Source organism: Platalea leucorodia, assembly GCF_965183815.1.
Source record: "Platalea leucorodia genome assembly, chromosome: 1".
NCBI classification, from domain to species: domain Eukaryota; kingdom Metazoa; phylum Chordata; class Aves; order Pelecaniformes; family Threskiornithidae; genus Platalea; species Platalea leucorodia.
In genome coordinates, this window is record NC_138823.1 from 35,458,992 (window position 1) to 35,478,324 (window position 19,333).

Sequence of the window (19,333 nt, forward strand, 5' to 3'; positions counted from 1 at the left end):
CCCACCATTAAACACGCCCTGTCTCAGAGGATATTAATACGCTTCTCGCTGCACTGATGAGGCTTCCTTTAGAGGCTTGGGATTCTTGTGAGCTCAGGCTTCTTAAATGGTGCTTTTATTCTTGGTGGCAGTAGATTTGTTGCTACTTCTACAATTCAGTCAGTCTGCGATGACTAGCCCTGGTTTGTCTACTCATCCTAAACTCATACAAAACCAAAGGTTCATCTGAAGTAATTAGTCTTCCAAATGATCTAACAAAAGCAGCCACATAGCGTCCATATATTTATGAAGCATCACCACCTAGTCTCAGCACTGAACAGCTCATCAGATTAACTTGTCATCTGTTCAGTGCAGAAGACGAGGCTTTCGAAGTGGCCAACATCTGCTACACTTCATTTTATTTTAGGAAGTATTCTTTTGTGAGAAAGTAGTTAAACTCTTTGTACATGATTTTCTATTGTCTGGTATGTTGGACAGTCATTTAGGTGTACATAAGGACACATTAATAGCCTTTCATACTCATTTTAGGTCAGTGTAAATAATGGTGGAGAGTTGCGCACTTTCTCTCTGGTGTTAGAGAGTCACTTTTGTCCCATATTATGCAGATCAGGAACCTTGAGACTAGAATTGCAGGAAAAGACATGTCCAAAACCTGTGCTTCAGAATATAGTTTTAGGACCTAAATTTCATCTCTTTTTCTGTATTTGCCTCTTGTTAGTTAAAAAAAAAAAAGATTTTCAATTTTTCTGACTTCTATTATGTCCACGGCTTGCATTATGTTAGGCTGGACAGCGTTATACCAGTATGGCTTGAACTCAGTCCTCATTGAGTGTTACATTGATAGGCTGTAAAAATAAGTAAATTAGTACTTATTTTACAAAAAATATGACCATTAGAAATCTGTATACCCAGTACACCGAGTGCAGAGTTCTGCAGGAGCAGCCAACAGAAAAGCCATCTAAAATAAGCAAATACTTTGGAGAGTGCAAAACTAGGATTGCAAAATGTACAAAGGACTTACTTCATCATCTTCCTCTTTTCATTTGCCTTCAAAACAGAATGAGTGATTTTTCAAAAAAAAAACTGGATTAATTAGATACCTGACTCCTACTGAAATTCTGGGGATCTAATTCTCAAAAACTTATAGGAAAAATGATCATAAAAAATTATTGAATGGAAAACCATCAGCATTAATGCAGCTTTAAAGCTGCAAGATCTAGAAAGGCTATTGGCTCTGGCTGTCTCATTTTGGAAAGTTTTTCTCAAGAAAGATGCTAAGGGTATAATAATGTAAAAATCTCTTGTATTACCATATACCATTTACATTACAATCTTAAATGGAATTATCCAAAGTTGGCCATGTTAGAAAGAGACGTTAATAGCCAAAATAACCTGGATATGTAGAAAGTTTTTATTTTTTGAATATCCAAACTTCTGAAATACTTTCAGTGTGTCAGTTTCTTTTAATTTAACCTGCGCATGTTTTGAGAATCAAAAAAAGTTACAACAATAGCTTCTTTTTATTTGTATATATATTTATGAGTCTAGGTCTTATGGCCTGCACTTTATTTAGCCTGCTCTGCATTTTGTCTCTGCCTGGCTCCTTGCCCACACAGCTGCCCTTGTGCATGACATTGTCTTAATTCTTTCACCTACATCTTCCAGCAGTTACGCTATGAAGGATCTGCTGCACAGCTTTCTTAATATAATATCCCTCTCTGGTCTTTGCATTCAGTTACTGATAACTCTTTGGGTTCTGGACCACTTGTTTGTTCTTATTTGAGAAGCTCAGACAAGCATGACTGCTGATCTTTTCTTATCCTGCAGATGGCTTCATGAAAAGGGAATATCTTAATAACATAAAAACAATCCTACATTCAAATGCCATTTACATTTGCAAGTTTATTCTTTGTGTTATGGTATATAAATCAGTTAAATATGACTTCAGATAAATATTTTTGGGTCTTAATTTCTTCTCCTTAAGATCTACAAACAACTATTTTCATAGCTATTTGCTTTGAGAGAGTGTTTGCCATGTGAGTAATAACATATTAAAAGGATTTCAGAACTAGGTAGTTTGTAAGGATTGTAGGTTTTCACCTGTCTCTGTAACCTTGGACAGACCTGTCTCTCCATCCGTTTGTTTTTCCCCCATCAGATCAATTCCCCCACCAACTGTATATTTCGATATGTTATTGTGAGGATTATTGTCTGTTAAGCATTTGAAATACTTTGTGGGTGGCTCACAACTCGCAACACTTCTAGCTATTGGAGATACTCCTCTCTGGCTTCACTACGTAAAAGTATTTTGAGGGTGAATTCCTATGACATGCAAAGAGAGTAAACCTTCCACACCTTCAGTTACATTGTAGGATGGAAGTCAGGAGTGCTGGGAAGGAAGGCTGAGAGAGGCGGCTTCCTTGTTATATGGCAAATCTTTTTTGTCCCCATGTAAATCCCACCTCTTCTTAGCGTACTGCATGTTCCAGCATTGTAGCAATCTATTTTAAAGGGTTAGGGGGAAGGGTCATAGAAATAGGGCAATGAGATATAATTGATTGATGAATCTGCTAATTTTCCTCCATCCCCATAGGACCTCCATATATAGATGAGGGTATTCGCAGCTTACAGATGCTAGGTATGTACACTGCCTGCAACAGTGGCAGACAATAGATGCATATTATGTGAAGCAGTTTTGAGCTTGAGGATTCTTATCTTCTGTCTCATGATCAGAAGATGGGAAGAGATTTACTTCTTATTCTCTCAAAGGGAGTATTAAAGAAGAGGTAACCCTCGTAAATGATTTATTGAAGCAGCATAATAGTTGTATGGATATATGCTGAAATAAAGGTTCTTTCTTTTAAACCTGTTTTAGACTGGACCAGAATATGGTCAAGGAATGAATCCCATCAGTCGTCTGGCTCAGATCCAACAGGCCAAAAAGGAGAAGGAGCCAGAGTATGTTCTTCTTTCAGAAAGAGGAATGCCTCGCCGTCGAGAGTTTGTTATGCAGGTATCATCTGCTGTCACGTTAGAGATAATGCCTGTGCTGTTGTGTTCAAACTCATGCAAAATGGTGGCATAATATGAAGTGGATCCCTCTGTGTTTAGCTCTTTGCTTTATGGTCGGTTATACAAGAAGATTATGAAATGCAGTATCAGAAAGCCAGTTTAAACTTTCTTCTTTCTCCTGGTCAAACAAACGGCAATTAGGTTATGTGCCTTCTAGATGCTATTCTTGTAGGGGTTTTGCATTTTTCTATACTGTTCTTATTTTTATTTCACCTGATGGTTTCTGTCTTTATCCCTGATGTTACTTTGGTTCATGATTTATTTACTTGTCTTCTTGAAAAAAAAATTTTTTTGCTATTGTTGATCAGAGGATTGCAATACAAACAAGTATTCTGAAATATGGATATTGATATCTCCAAATTGCCAAGCATTTTGGTTTAAAGAAATAGTGTTATAAATCTTGTAAGAGCTCCATTCAGATTTTCAGTTTCTTTGTGGCTTTGTTCATATCTGAAATACCACAAAAAAAGTTTTCCATCACATGTGTTAGCCTGTCCAGTTAAAAGCTCTGGACCTAATACAGAAACAGTAGATCGTTAATACTTCTTTAATTTTTAAATTAAGAACATTCACAAAGATTTGATGTAACCATGATATTTTGTTAGATAGCACAACAGCAGGTTAAGAAAGATTAAGAACAGGAAAGAATTCTTTTCTCTTGTGTTTTCACTCAGGGGTAATTTTGTGCCGGAACAATTCAGAACAGCATACCTGAACATGTTTTGACTTGTTGTCTACAAACCGCACCAAAATGTCACTTCCGATCAGAAGCAGAATTTATAACATTCCAGCACCTCCTTCTCCAGAAAATTAGTTATGTTTTCACTTAAAGACTTAAGTTCCTCCTTCATGTCTATCAAGATAGGCTAGCAATCTTCATTTCCTTGGACCTCAGTGGTCTTTCTTGATGATTTATTATTTTTCTCTCTGAAGCAAAAGAAGATATTGGGTTCCTTTTGTTGCAGAATCTGATTTATGAGTATAAACTTGGTTTTCCAACTTTTTGTGTTAGGTGAAAGTATTTGAAAAAGAGTGATCCTATCACAGACCATCCCTTTTCCCTTGCTCAGACCCCCGTGGGAATGTCCACAGTTAGAGGTGGTTGTGTGAGGTGTCAGAAGAGGACTGTGTAACGCAGTCCAGTATGAGAAAGATGGGCTGAGAATGTTTTTTTCCATTGGAGGAGTCTCAATAATGGCAAAATCTTTGGTTTGAATAAAAAAAGGTAATCTTAAAAGCAGTGAATATGTAGAAGATTCCCTTGTCTAGGAAGACTTCTGAAAGAAAGGGTCAAAGAAATTCCATTATCAGTTGCTTTATTATCTATATTTTTAAACGCCGTAGCCCCATTTTTACCCTTTTCTTATATTTTCATACTAAAATCGTACTGCTGTTTCTTCCGCCTTCAGGAAGTCTCAGTGGATTCATTATGACATGCAAAAAACCTTATCAGAATAAAAAGCCTTTGTATAAACGACTTAAGCAATGTTTTCATTTAATTTAATTGAATGTGGAAGTAAAATATCCAGAGATAATATGTTCATTTTTATCTGTCACACAAAGAGCAAGTTTAGATGTGATGAAATGGATCCAATTACTTGTCCTGACCACTAGATAAACAGAAGAAAACCTCTGATGACATTAGTTGGTGTTCTGTTCCCAAAGTTAATTTCAGAAAGCTCTTTCTCTTTGTAGTCAGACCTTTAATCCTTGATAGAGGTTATAATAATAGCTAAACCAGTTTTACAGGTCTGAGAAATAGCAGCACATTGATTTATTGTGAGCCATGTTATAAATTATCATTTTGTCTTGTCCCATTAAAGTCCCTCAATTTTATTGCATATAAACTTGTAGCAGATTGGCTATTTTCTAATTGTGATTGCGGAACTGCATAGAAGATGAGGTTTTTATTTCAAGATTATTAATATTTCTGTCTTAGGTAGCCAAATCTTTTTTTTAATTATATATGTACTTTGAAGGGATATTCATAATCATTATTATTTATTTACAACCTCTTCTTTGTATTTAGAATTAATAGGTATTTGAGTAAAGAAAAATTAAAACTTTTAGGAAAATATATACATGATAATTTGAGGAAAGTGAATAATTATTGAATAACATAAATTACTAAATAACATTTAGTATTTATTTAACAATTGTTTGTCTGTTTTTACAATTTTTTTAAAGCTCTTTCCAGACTGTTTCAGGTCTTTGACCTCTACAGTTTCTTTTATTCAGATCACCTTGGCTATTTTATTATTTTTATTTTATTTTCATTTCCTTTGGTTAACACACTTTTGAAACCATACACTATTTTAAGAGAAAATCTGTCAAATAAAATGGCTTAATGGACAGCATGAATGATAGCTATCAAAGAGCTATGAATATTGCATAAGGGAATAGTAATGACAGTGCCAATATCACAAACCAGACACATACAGCTTCAGGAGTTCAAGAATGGTACCAAACCCAAGGAATAAGTTAGAGCCTCACTCTGTGGATCTCCATTGTCTATAATTTGTCTTCATTTTGAGGTTTTAATTTCTCCTAGTTTTATGAAAGGCATCTTGTTTGTCAGAAACCCTTCGTGTAGTACAGACCACAGGTCCAATGAAGAGCCTTCTTTCCAAAGACTATTTTGATAGAAGCTTGGCAGGTGTAAGTGCAGAAAAGAAAGCAGCCCCAGCCCCCGTGTTCCTTGCAGTGCGACAAAGGGGGAGGAATGTGAACATGGTTTTCATCTGTCTTTAGAAACCACTCTCATTTAAATCTCTAGGTCATTGTTTGTGTCTCTGTTTTTCTGAATACCGTCCTGATGATGGTGGGGAGCTGCTGCAGGCAACACTCCTACAAGGATGAGGAAGTCCAGATCCTTTAGCGCTTGCCGCGTTAAGAAAGAGTGGGGAGCAAGAGTGGGGAAGATGTGCAGCAGGGAGAATGGGGTTGGCACAGAGGCTGGTGGAAGAGGCAACTGTGTGTGCACTGAGATACAGAAAAATGCACCTCTTTGGTACGAGTTTGCGGACGTTCTCGAAAATCTAAACAAGCTCCTCTGTATGAAGTGGTATCATAGTGCTGCATTCTTACTTTTCCGAGATTGCATCTTCATCAAAAGAGCTGACGGTTGTTGGTAGATCGGCTAGATTATTACATGGTGATATTAAGGAGTCTCGCAGTTACCATGATTATGATCAATGTTTTCTTTTTAAGGTAAAAGTAGGCAATGAGATTACTACTGGAACAGGCCCAAACAAGAAAATAGCTAAAAGAAATGCAGCAGAAGCAATGTTGCTACAGCTGGGTTACAAAGCCTCTGCTCCTCTTCAAGACCAGCCAGAAAAGGTGAGAACCAATTGTTATGATGCCCACATTTTACCATTGTCTGGATTTCTTAGCTGTATCAGCTAATCACTTAGTAAGAACAGAAGCTTAAACTCGTGCACCCCTTGTTTTAGGAGGTTGCTTGTCAGAGATCAGCCTTCGTTTAGCTACAGCTCTATAGCTGCAGTTAGTAGTAAGTGCAGCCTCTCCTCCTGTAAGAGTAATTAAGAACAGAAATGTAATTCCAGAAGATAGTGTGTGTGCAAAAGTGTACATGTGATGTGTGTGCCTATTTCTACTTACAAATCAGGATGAACATGCCTCTTGCTTTTATTCCATTCTGGGCATCCATGAGAGGACTGAGAGGAGTGATGTTAATAATTTTCATACATGAAGTAGTCATCATAGTCAATGTTTGTCTTTCCATTGCATATGCACTAAAAGCATTCCAGAAAAATAATAGCCTTTTCAGGTTTGAGGACTGAGAAAGAAAATGTGTGTCATTTTTTTTTTTTTTTTGTGGAGAAGGAATTACATTTAAATTTGTATGTGTTGCAGGTATGTATTTCCATGTTAGTGGTGTGCAGCTTAGCACTCCTCTCCTGTCTTGAGTTTATTGATGGGAGGTTTTGTAACTAAAATTGGGTGTTAAGGTTTTGCCTTTTGTATCCTGAAAAGATATTTGGTAAGGTATTTGACTAAGCTGTGGACTCTGAACAGCTTCTGTCTTACGCAGAATCACTGGATGTATATATTTTGATCGTGGCTTAAATGTTTTCTGTGGCTGCACCAGCTAGCTCGGTCAACAGAATGTTCTGCTGGGCTTTTCTGGGGACCATATGATAAATCTGAATATAATATATATCTATAAATCTGAATATGATATCTATCTATCTATCTATATATCTTCTGAAACACCCTTTTTTTTACTTAAAAAAAAAATAAATATATAGGAAGATACTCTGTTCTATGCATTCTGTACTCCTAGCCAGGAAGAGATAAATGCCATACTGGTTACTTGGCTCCACCTGCCTCTGTTTCCCTCTCCTTTCAGAGGAGCAGCTCCACATATACTATTCACACTCACCTTCATTACGTTCTTCACTATATATCTTAGTCATATACAAGTGTGCAATACTCTAAACAGAGTACTTGGAGGCTAGATGGTGTTCCTAGTGAGAACACACTGTGCAGTCGTAGCCATTTCAAAACAGGCTTATGATAGAGTCAAATGATAATTCTTTTTCACCAGAATGCTGAGTCTTTTCTGCTGTAGAAGATACTTTTTACCAGTTTCAACTTTTTCTTCACTGCCAATTTGGCCAAAGAGCTTTTTGAAAAACAAAGCAAAACAGAAAGGTCAACTTTTTTTTCCTAATAGGAAAACATAGGTTTTCATTCTTGGATTTCAAATTGGCTGAACTATTTTTACTCAGTAATTTTCAGAGATAAAGCCTGAAAAAATTCAGCCCACAACATAGTTGCTTTGGAGAGCTCTACACAGTGGAAACTTGTGGTTACATTGAAATCCTTGAAAAAAACTGAGTGGCTAAAAAGGGGTGCTGCTACTTCGTTTCCCTACGTTTAATAAACTATTGCTTACAAGTGCATTGTCTTTAAAAAAACAGGTTTAATTGCATACTTGCAGACATAGCTATCTTAGAATTGATAGAATAGCATACAATAGCCTAATATTATTCTGAACACAATGAGCAAACATGATACTGTATCCAAAAAATGTGAACTACTCAAATTTTATGTAGTGGGAGTGCTCAAGATCATAGAACAAATTTTTATAGCTTTGTTGAGGTTAAGGACATAAAATATCTAGAACATCTGGCTTTATCTTCTGTGTATAACAGACTGAACATATTTAAAGCAGATACACAAGTTAGTTTGTGTAGATGAAAGCATTTTAATTCTCAAACTAAACTGTGCTGGAGAAGAGAGAAAATAGCCCGTAGGTCTCTACCAATTCAAGCATTGCAAAATTCCTTCCATATAAATTGCACAATAAATATGTACCATTAGAAGGTACTTTTTTCTCTCTTTGAATCCAAAATGGGGCCCAGTGTAGATTAGCTGACGTGTCAGGTTGGCATCTAATGGACAATTTTCACTTTGTGTTGTTTTTGATGCTTTTAAAAAAGGAAACTTCTCTTTCCCCTTCCCTCCCTTTCCCTGAGTCCTTTCATCCCCTTCCTCCTCCCTTAAAAAAAAGGCAAAACCAAATTCAGTGTTTTTTTCCTTAACCCCGGTGCATAAAATGTGACTGCACTCATTGTTTTAATGAAGACCTAAGAGTGTTACAAGAGCCATGCATGGTGCTGATGGCAGCACAGGTAAACAGGTAATCGAGGTAATGTAAAAAAGTAAAGGCTCTGCTCTTTTCTGAAGTAATCCAATTCCTGGAAGAAATGAGTGATGGATGTGCAGAGCCCCGAGGAGAGCAATTTGAAAGTGCCCTGGGAGATTTTTTGCAGCTATCAGAGTTTTAGCTCTATGGATCAAAATGAGAGTTATAATGTCTTCATTTTTTAATGTTTCCAACTTTTCTTTTCTTCTTGCCACCTTTATTCTCTTAGAGAGAAGAAAACCAGAGTAGATTGCATTCATGTGAGATAGCAGCACAAAGGATAACTTACTGATAGATGAATTCTTGTTAAATTTCCAATCATGATTAAGTTAATAAATAGTAAAAAGAGAGGAATGAGGAGAGTTGAAAATGTTCTTCTGATATTGTAGCGCCGTGCTCGTGCTGATTTTCAGATCATGTTACGGGTGCACAGTATGAATTCATGACAAAACCAGGCTGTTGTAACAGACAACAGTAAATGCAAACATATTTATAGATTTCATATTGCTTATTCATTTGAAGAACTGTCTTCTTCCATGTTTCCCAATACACATATTATCTGCTTCATAATACGAGTAAAAGGAGTTATGTGAAATTAAAGTGCATGGAAGTGGGTGACCAGTTTGAGAGCCAGCTCTAACACCTATCCTCCCTTTCCACTAAATATCTTCCATTTCTATTGCCTGTTGCCTAGGCTGTAAGCACATTGGGATGTACATGATGAGGAAAGGCAGGGAAACAATCACTGGAATAGCTGCTTTGCATAGTGTGCTCTTCCCTCCTCTTTCCCAAGGAAAACATATCACCTAGTGGTCTGCATTACAACATGATAGTAATCTAAACAGCCTTAACGCAACCTCTGAGACGCAAAGACAGATTTCAGCCGTCTGATCCTCCTTCGCTTTCCAATCAACGCTCTCTTCCAGAGCAAATGATTACAACTTTGTCATGGCACAGAGACGGCTTTGCTGCGAGGTTTTCTGTTTGCATACAAAATCCCAGTGAAATCTGAAAAGGATCATTTTTTTCACGTTCATCGAGCTGTTGTCAATAGCTCCTAGTTCATGAGGAATCTTGGACTTATTTATCCACAATTACATGTAAATGTAGAACACTGCCATCTTGTTTACTGTGTAGACTTCAAGAATGGCCTTATTCTGAACTTCTGTGTTAATTGCTCCCCTTTTCTGTGTCAGAGTAATACCAAGTGTTAAACATAATAAAATTAATTTGAAGACAATTAGCTTCCTCAAAAAAGTCTATATATTTAAATAATGGAAAATCGCAGTCTTTTTTTGCTTCCACTTCAGTAACTAAGTGGATTCCTAGCAAGTAAATATTTTTAAATTACACCCAAAGTACTTTGTAGTGTTTATGCATTCTTTCATAGGCAGATATTAGGATCTTCTTGTTTTAGAATGTAATTTCTCTGTTGTCTGTATATGTTTTCAGTTGAGAGCTGCTTAAAACATTTGATTTTAAGTCTGATTTGGTAACATATTGAGTTGAGCCTAATCCTTGGGAAAACATTTATATTTCAGTGTTAGGCAATAGTTGTTAATGTTTATTCATGATGGGTACATTCCTCAAATAACCTATGTTAGACAAAAATTAAGATTTGTTAGCAAAGTTTTGTGAGCAGATGTGGCAATCTCAAGTCATCCTTTTTAGAATTTTTCAACTAAATTTATAAACATGAATGTTCTCTTTAAGGAGTAATTTGCCTTTTACTTATTTGTCTTTTTCTACCTGTTTCAGCTTGGAGAAAACAAGAGTTGGAATGGCCAGAATGTTGGGTTTCCTGAGCCAACAAGTAACAGTAAGTATTGCTTTCTAAATTTATATTTATATTTATACTTACTTCTCTTTGTCTCTGTAGGATTTGGATTATTTGAGACAATTGAAATGCTTTCTGTAAATATTTTAGGGTTTTTATTGCAATTAGATTAATTAACTCTTGAATGTCCTCTGTGTGAGTATAGGTATGAATGAGTGAAGGAATAAGGAGATTTTTATTTACTCATTGAATCATGAATCCTTCAGGTTGTAAGGGATTTTAGGAGGTCATCTAAACTGCCTGCTCAAAGCAGCATCAGTACAGAGTTCAGACAAGGTTGCTTATGTCTTTTTTCCAGTTCTCCAAGGACAGAGATTGCGTAGCTTCTCTGGGTAGCCTGTTCCAATGCTTAATTATCTTCACATTGAATTTTTTTCCTTTTATCCCAGTCGGAACATCTCCTGCTTGTTTGTGACTATCATCACCGGTTTTCTGCTACATACCTCAGTAACGTGCCTGGCTCCATCTTTTTGGCAACCTCTTCTTAGGTATTGGAAGGCTGCTATTAGGTCCCCCAATGCTTATCATTGTCCTCTAAGCCTGATCATCCAAATAGTTTTTCATCATCTAGTAATTCATCTACCTAGATTCTAACATCACAGCTTGGATACAAGGATGCTGTGGGAGACATGGTGTCAAAAGCCTTGCTAAAGCCAAGTTAAATGATGTCCGCTGCTCTCCCTTCATTCATAAATCCCGTCATTTTATCATAAAAGGCGATCAGGTTGTTGAGGCTGTTTCTATCCTTGATAAATTTATGCTGATTGTTCCCAGTGGTGTTTTTTCTCCTCTGTGTGCCCACAAATGGCTCTAAGAGGACTTACCACATGATTTTCCCAGGGACTGAAGTGAGGCTGACCAGCCTGCCTTTTTTGATGATGATGATGCCTTTCTCCAGGCATTGGAGACCTCTCCTGATCTCCATGACTTTTTGAAGATAATAGAGAGTGGCCTCACAATGACATAAGCCGTTTGACTCAGCATGCTAAGATATATCCCATTTGGTCCAATGGATTTGTATGGGCTCAAAATTTCTCAAGACATCCCTGACTCTGATCAGGTTCCACTACTGGTAGTTTCTCTTTTCCTTGAGCAGTGTCTATAGACACAAAGGCCTGAGAGACCTTGTTGGTGAACACCGACTTCAGTTGCTCTGCAATAAGTAATGAGATAGGACAGACCTTTGTGACTTTATACCTAGTTTTTTGCTGTTTAGAGTGGTAAAGGTGATACAAATAGTACTTCCTTCACTTTTCAATGAGCCCTGGATTCTTTTCGAGAGCGGTGTTGAGTTTTGAACTTCTTAAGAGTCCCAAACATTATATCCCTCAACTAAGGATTGTACTAGAGACAGACATACACATGAGCTACCTTCTGTTTTTTGCCTATATACGTCTGAAGGCTATAGTCCTAAAAGCAGGTTTTAAGGGAGTTCAGTAGTGTTCCAGTATATATGCAGTCTTCCCAGTCACTAGACCTGGCGAATAATTGGTACTTCAACTTACACAAAAGTTTGCTAGCATTTAAAAGTGATCTTGGAGTCAGCACATGCCATTGTGTTTCCCTGAAACGAAGGATTCTACAGGATCTAAGACTTATTATTAGTTGCTTCCTTCCAGCCCTATCATCAATCCCCATCAATACTTCTAAATAATTTCTGTTTGCATCATCAAAATCTCTAAGAATATGGCCCTGTGAAACATCTTCAAATGTTAACATCTTCAAATGTTAACATATTGGAGTTTGGGACAGCAGAATTAAGACCTCTAGCTTTTCTCTCCTATCCTTGCAGTGTCCGGTAGCAAAGATGCTTATAGATGACATCTCAACCATCTACTACACCAACAAAAAAAACAATCCCTTTCCCAGGCTTCATCTGGCAAGAAAACTTTGGCAGTCATACATGTAAATCCAAATCTAGAAGGAGAACACAAAGGCAAATTCACACAACAGGAGACAAGATCAACAAAAATTATATTTTAAACCTGTACTGACCAAAGAACTTATTTTTCACAGATTGACCTGGTCACAGACCTTTTTGCAGCCGCCACAGGCCGTGGTACAGAAAAAGGTTTTCATTCTGGGATGCTTTTCTAATGCACGAAAGACATTTCTAGATGCCTTCATTTCCATTCTTCTGATCTCCAAGTAAATTGGAAATCAAAGGAGGTGTAGCTGTCATGTCAATAGACATAGAGCATTTATTTCTGACAGAAATAAATTTCTGTTGAATAATTTTCTGACTTTCTGTTCAGAGTCCACTGGGCTTAATCCCTTAACTCCTTTTTTGAGGGTTCCAATCTGAAGGCAACGTTAATAACAATCAGCTGATTAAAGTGTATAATTTTTTATTTCAGAGGGACTGTGCTATCCTTTCGCAAAATAGGAAGGGTTTGAACCCAAAATGTTATCAACAGGCATGTATTTTTTGTACTGATTTTTTTAACTCTTCACCTCATAAAGGGCCTTTCTCTTCCAGGGTATTTTCTTTAAAATTTACAGCTTAACTGTGATTTCCATGTAAAGGCATAAGAGGAGAATGAATCAGTTACAGTTATGTAGAGGACAGACCAGTCTTTCTTCATCTTAAAGTCTCATCTAGGATTCATGGAAGACCTAGAAATGCATTTTTCTTCCTTGAATATGTTAATGTGATATCACCCCTGGCTGGATGAATTGCTAGTAGGTCTTCTTTTTGAGTTTCTCATTGAAACCTCTCTTGGTATTTCTAAACTAAAATGGCCTTTCTGATAGAATTATGGATCTGCTGTATTGATTGGCACTCTATTAAAGTATAGTTTTATATAGAAAACCTCTGTAGTAGTTTCTATACTGTAGATCTTTCAACGTACACATATCACACCATTTATTTGTAATGTATAGGAAGGAACCACAGATTCCTGGATAGAAAATGTATAGACCATTTTTGTATGTTATTTAGGTAACGAGTAAGTTCAGTTGATACCTTCCTACTGAATGGCTCTATGAAGAGGCCTGTTTTTCAGGACGTGACTGAGGTCAGGGGATTGCCACATTTGGAGAAGATCTATGCAGTATCATGTGATATTTCTCACCAGTTTTCCATAGACATGATTACTTGTTGAAATGCTGTGCTAATATTTAGTAGGGGGATGATCTGCAAGTACATGTTTGCCTATGAGCGCTTTGCCTGCTCTTCTTCTGGTAGAATATTATGTATTAGTTTTCTGCACAGGGAATACATAAAAAATCCTGAAGAAGAACTAGTATTATTAAGAGTTTTCCCTGCACACGCCTGTTGATCTTCCCCTAAGCCCCAGAGTCCAAGATAACTTCAGGGCTTTGTAGTCAAGGAGAACTGAGGAAATTTGACGTGTCTTCTCCTTTTGAATAGAAGAAATCACTTGCATGCATGATCTCTCATGCACCTGTGAAGTGCAGGGGTTTTTTTAGGCAGTTCCAAACGAGTTCCACTGTTTGAGATCAAAAATGTCACATCCTTTCAGGTATGAATATGCTAGTTTATATTTAAGAACAACAGTTGTTGGTAGGTGAATCTGCTCTTGCAGTGTCATCATTATTGTAGGAAGTTTTAAAGAGGGCAAATGGAGGAGCTTCCTCACTTCTATATCCTTGCTTATAAGAGAAATGTACAGTTTGCATTTGTTGTTACCCTGAAACCTAACTTTCAGTGGTCTTGAAAATCCGAGGCTCTGAGATTGCTATATCTACCATTTGGCAGGTCTTATTCAGATTTCCAGTAATTTTATTCCAGGAAAACAATTGTGTCCTGTTAGGACAATGTATTGTGCATCAGTTTCCTTTTGCAGGCAGATACTTTTTCTTTGTGTGCATAATGCACTGTTTCCATCTGAAACTGTGTGAAATAAAACTGGAATAGTAAAGTGAAGTTGTCTACTTTAGTACAACAAAAACAAATACCATAACAGGTATGTATTTTAGTACAGTTGAAGAACAGATTTCGTTGTACCCTTATTACGTAGTTCGTTTTTGCTGAGAAATACCCTACAGTCTATATCCTCTTACATACTCAATGCATTTTTAGTTTTCCCTGTTAAATATCCTTGAAAATTAACTTCTCCTGCTCTCCTCTTTCATGTTACTTTTGCAGCTATCCTTGTTACCAAACTTCACTTCTGTTCCTCCTCCTCACTGGCAAATCTTCTTCGCCCAGGTTTACTTCTTTACCTTTCCTCTTCATTTCACAATCTTAAAGATGAAACAAGAAGCTATTTGTTTCTTGGTTTGGGATATCTTAGACATTTTTCACATGTGAAATAACAAGAAAGTTGAGTGAGGTTTTTTCCCTGATGCTTCTGGAAGAGACTTTGAGACACTGTGGGCAGACCACAAGCATTTGCAGCCCGTACAGGAGATGTTTACTGTCAACAGAATGCTCATTTATCTCTCTGGATTTGACTTAAGCAGTTATCAACAAAAACAAAACATGAAACAAATAAACAATCCTAATGCAAAGTGCATTCTCTTGAGAACATATTTTGGTTTTATATTTCTGGATGGAGTAATCACAAAGATCATACAGTATGTGTTTTAGGAGAAGCTGTAGATGAGCTGTGAAAAACAAAAATATATAAAAATAAAAGGAAACAGTAACAGTGTTTTTATATATTATAATTCTAACAAGGAAAAAAATGACCCTAACAGTTTTTATATGTTCCCCACCCTCAATTTTCCATAGTATAGTTTTCCTTTATCCATTTCCAGCAATTTTGGGAGTCACAAAGTAAGTATTGAAAAACTAATAATTAAAAAAATACATTCAGAGCAATCCTACCTCTCTGTAAAGGACAGGCTCTTTGTTTTTCTTGTCTAACATTTTATTACTAGGGATTCGTGCATGACTTTACAGTCTTTGTTCTTCAGAGTACATCTGCTCCTGCTGTTTGTTCACCACCTGAAATCATAATCATTTGTTTGTGACATCACAATTAGTTACTGTGAAGATGATTAGATTGTCACCAACAGATGATTATGATTTCAGATGGTAAATGAGCAGCAGGAGCACATGATCTCCTAAGGAACAAAGATACTTGATCTCATGCAATTGTTCTCATTAAAAAAAAAAAAAAAAAGCAATGAGAAAAAAGCAAATAGATATTCAGAAGAGTTTCTTAAATCTGTGATGAGGAAATTTGAGCATTTTTCCATAAATAACATGTATTTTAGTATTTTTTAAAATCTACTTAAATAATAAGAGATTAAGAATATAAGAAATATAAAAATTATGAAAATATATGGTGTTGTTGTAAGCCCTAACCGTATGGTTACATTCAAATTCTTACTTAGATATTTCTCCACCATTTTGGGGGGAGAAAATAAATGCAAAATAAACCATGTATTTATGAAATTTTGCATAGTGATACATCTTCACTTTGGAGGAAACAAAATTTATGTGAACTTTATAGTTCTGGCCCTCACTAGTTTTATAAGGACTTTTTTTTATAGTCCTCTACATGTTTATTTTTCAGCTGGGCATTTTGGTGAAGACTTCCAGTAGATAATTTAATACCCCTGTATTTCCATGAACAGTAACTGAAGTCTACAGTTTGGGAATCACGTTTTTGTTTTGTATTTCAGACATTTTTCATTGGAATTTATATGTGTTATATTTTGCTGAAATATTTAATTCTTTTGGGTGTATTTCAAAGGTGATCTGCAGTGGATTGTATGCATTTTTGCTCACTAAGTACTTCCGTTTCATTGGACTTCACTTTTGAATTGCTTCCAAACTTACTAAACATCATCAGTTATAATACACTCTTGCTACATCACTAAACATTTGTTGAATTATTTGTCATTCTGAATAGAAACCACAGTAAGAGGGTTGACAACACCACTTATTTGATGAAGCATAGGCCACAGAACAGTAGTTTTCCATCTGTTTGGTTTGGGGCTTTTTGTTTTATTTTGTGGGGTTTTTTAGCAAATATACTGTCAGGTGAACATTGCACCATCACCGTGCATTTCAGGAAGCAGTTTCATCAGCTGAGCCACTTGTCTAGACTCTGTATGTCTCACAACCTTGGCTAGAGTCTGTTATAGCAGTTGGTTATGTTTAAATAACATGTTGCCTCTGTAGCTGCTGAGTTGATGTGCTCATTTTCAAAAAGAAAAAGGATTCGTCCCATCTTCTAGCAAGTGTCTGAGATAACTAGATTTTCTAACTGAAGACATAGGAAAATTAAATTTAGAAGCAGAGGAGATTTTGTCCAATTTTGTTTCTTCCCTGTGTTATTGAAGCTAGGAAATCTATGCTGTGTTTGACATTATTAATAATTAATGTGTTATGTTTCAGTTTCATCTAGCAATGAGAATGAGATAATGATTTATCCAGAATAATACCAATAAAATACAACTTGCATATATTTTTTTGAAATAGTTTGAAAAAACTTCTAAAACACCTAGTATTAAAAACCACCTAATATTAACAAAACAGGGAAGGGAGTGTGGTTATTTTTTTCAGTGCTGTTTTGAGAACTAGTGGCAAGATCCAAATTAGCATTTTTGTGTGTAAGTGGGATCTGGGCACAACTCAGGTGTGTAAGACCATAACTGCGGTTGGTCCTCCTCCTTTTCCCATGTTTCCCCTTTTGACATGCTCGGTTAGGTGCTTAAAGTACTGCAAGTTTTGCATCTTCAGATGTGATACTTTCTTCACTGAGTTTAGAGTATAATGGGTATTTCTAAAGTACCTAGTGTTTTAAACACCTGTCCAGAAAGTTGGGAGACTTACATTCAGTTTACTTCTTCACCAGAAGGAGAGTACTCATGGGGTGCCAAGTAATCTGGAAAATGGCAGCCACCTTTTGGAGATGTGTGTATAATATCATTATGATTTGCAGACAGAAAATAAAAAATCAGATGCTGTCAAAATGCAAGAAATCCACAGAGGAATGATCTAAAGGAATCATGACTTTGTAGTCTGTCTATTGATTAAAGCACTTGTGAGTGAAGGTGCAGATATGTATTCTGGCGTTTCCTGGCTGGTTTACAGATATTATATTCTGCATATTTTAGATAGAGGTGAAAAAAAAGTGTTGCAAGCAACCTGCTGCCTGGTTCCTGAGTAGTATGGATTGTGCATATGTATGAAACATACACTTGGGCTGTGAGGCTTGTAGTTTGGGTGCCCTCCGGCTGAGAAGCAGCCAAAGCCAGCTTTCTAGGAGACTGCTTAATCCTTAAGCTCTTGATGTATAAAATGGGTAAAGAGGGAACAGCCACCATGACAGTAGATAGCGAGCTCTGCGGGTAGAGATAATTTCAGAGAAATTCTCCTTTTGCTTTTCCCGGTGCCCTAAAATTCCTATATGAATTACATTTCTTCAAGGATGCTAGTCTATTCCTTTGAAAAAAAACTGCATGTGAAATAGCAATGCAGAGCGCTTTTTTTGATGTTAGCTCTCAAATTCAGATTTAATAATGCAACTCTGCAAATTATCTGCATCTGGATTTCTGTCTTCAGCCAAGCAAACAGAGCAGTATCACACAATTAACCTCGATACTGTGTTTCTCTAAATACTTTCACTTTTCTGAAGTCTTTTCTCCTTTTCCTACTCCCTTCCCCCCAGCCTGGAACCCACCATGTACCTCACCCTTAGTCTAGCATAATAATGTCCTTGAAGAATTGAAACGCTTGAACTGAGGCTTTATTGCTGCCAGAACCAAGACTTAATTCTCCATTCTCTTCTCCATCCTCTTTCCTTTACATCAAACATCTTATCCCTATGACTTCCACTCCCCCACCACTTTCTCCTCCTCTGATTTCGTCTTCACTCATACCTATGCTGTGCTTGTTGATGTCCCCCTTGACCTTCTTAGCTTCAGCAACCTCTCTATCCTTATCTAGTAGACTTGGGCATTCTTACATCTCTTCTGCGTCTGGGTCATGCCTTTGTTTTCATCATCACAATTCTCATTCCCTTCTTAATCTGTTAATGAATAGTCTTGCCTGCATGAGTCACCTCCGGTTGCACTTAGGCACTCTCCTAATTGCTTTACCCCCTCAAAAATAATTTTCTTGTGGCTTTTACAAGCACCTTAATCTGTCAGCTCACGAGCTTGATTTGCTCCTGCTCCAAATTTGCTGATCCTCTTTACTGATAAGACTACTGTCCTTTCTTCTGCATTTGGATTGGTTCTTTTCAGAACCTGCTTCATCTTAATCTTAGGCTATCTGGTACATTGATATATTGATGGAAACTTATGATGCAGAAATTGTCATGTAAAAAAAAATGATGTAGGTGTTTCGTCTGTCTATTGGAATATTTCATAGAATATCCTGTAGAAATTCCCCACTGCAAACACTAAGTCTTATTTTTACCAAAATCTTATGTTCCCAAGCAGGAGTAAAGCTGTGGGAGATTTCAAAGGACTTCCCTCACATGAGTTAAACACCAAATGTTACAGAAATGTATACAATTCAAGTCTCCTGCGATACTGTAATTTCCTTTTTGGCTGTACAGAAAATGTTCCAGTGAAATTAAGGATATCAAGACCTGACTTCGTGAAGAACTAAATAGTATTTACTTCAGTGTCATGGTTATTTTAAGGTTAAATAAACTAGTATTTTAATGAGTGACTTTATATAACATCAGTTTGTTTAAGGTCATGTAGACAAGATCTTTTGATTGAAGGACATTGTGTAATGACAAAACATTTTTTCATGTCTGAATATTGCAGTAGCTGGTGACTTAGAAATACCACAGATAGCTGTGTTAAGTAGG

At 36.6% G+C, this 19,333-nt stretch overlaps 1 protein-coding gene across 4 annotated transcripts in view; it reads left to right on the forward strand.

Annotated features, from left to right (window-relative positions):
• The window catches only part of STAU2 (staufen double-stranded RNA binding protein 2), a 175,353-nt gene that overhangs the window by 68,538 nt on the left and 87,482 nt on the right, over positions 1-19,333 (forward strand). For all 4 annotated transcript variants that reach the window (XM_082308942.1, XM_082308944.1, XM_082308945.1 and 1 more), the window contains exons 9-11: positions 2,876-3,013; positions 6,283-6,414; positions 10,508-10,568. In XM_082308942.1, coding sequence (XP_082165068.1) covers positions 2,876-3,013; positions 6,283-6,414; positions 10,508-10,568 — 331 coding nt within the window. The remainder of the gene's footprint in view (positions 1-2,875; positions 3,014-6,282; positions 6,415-10,507; positions 10,569-19,333) is intronic.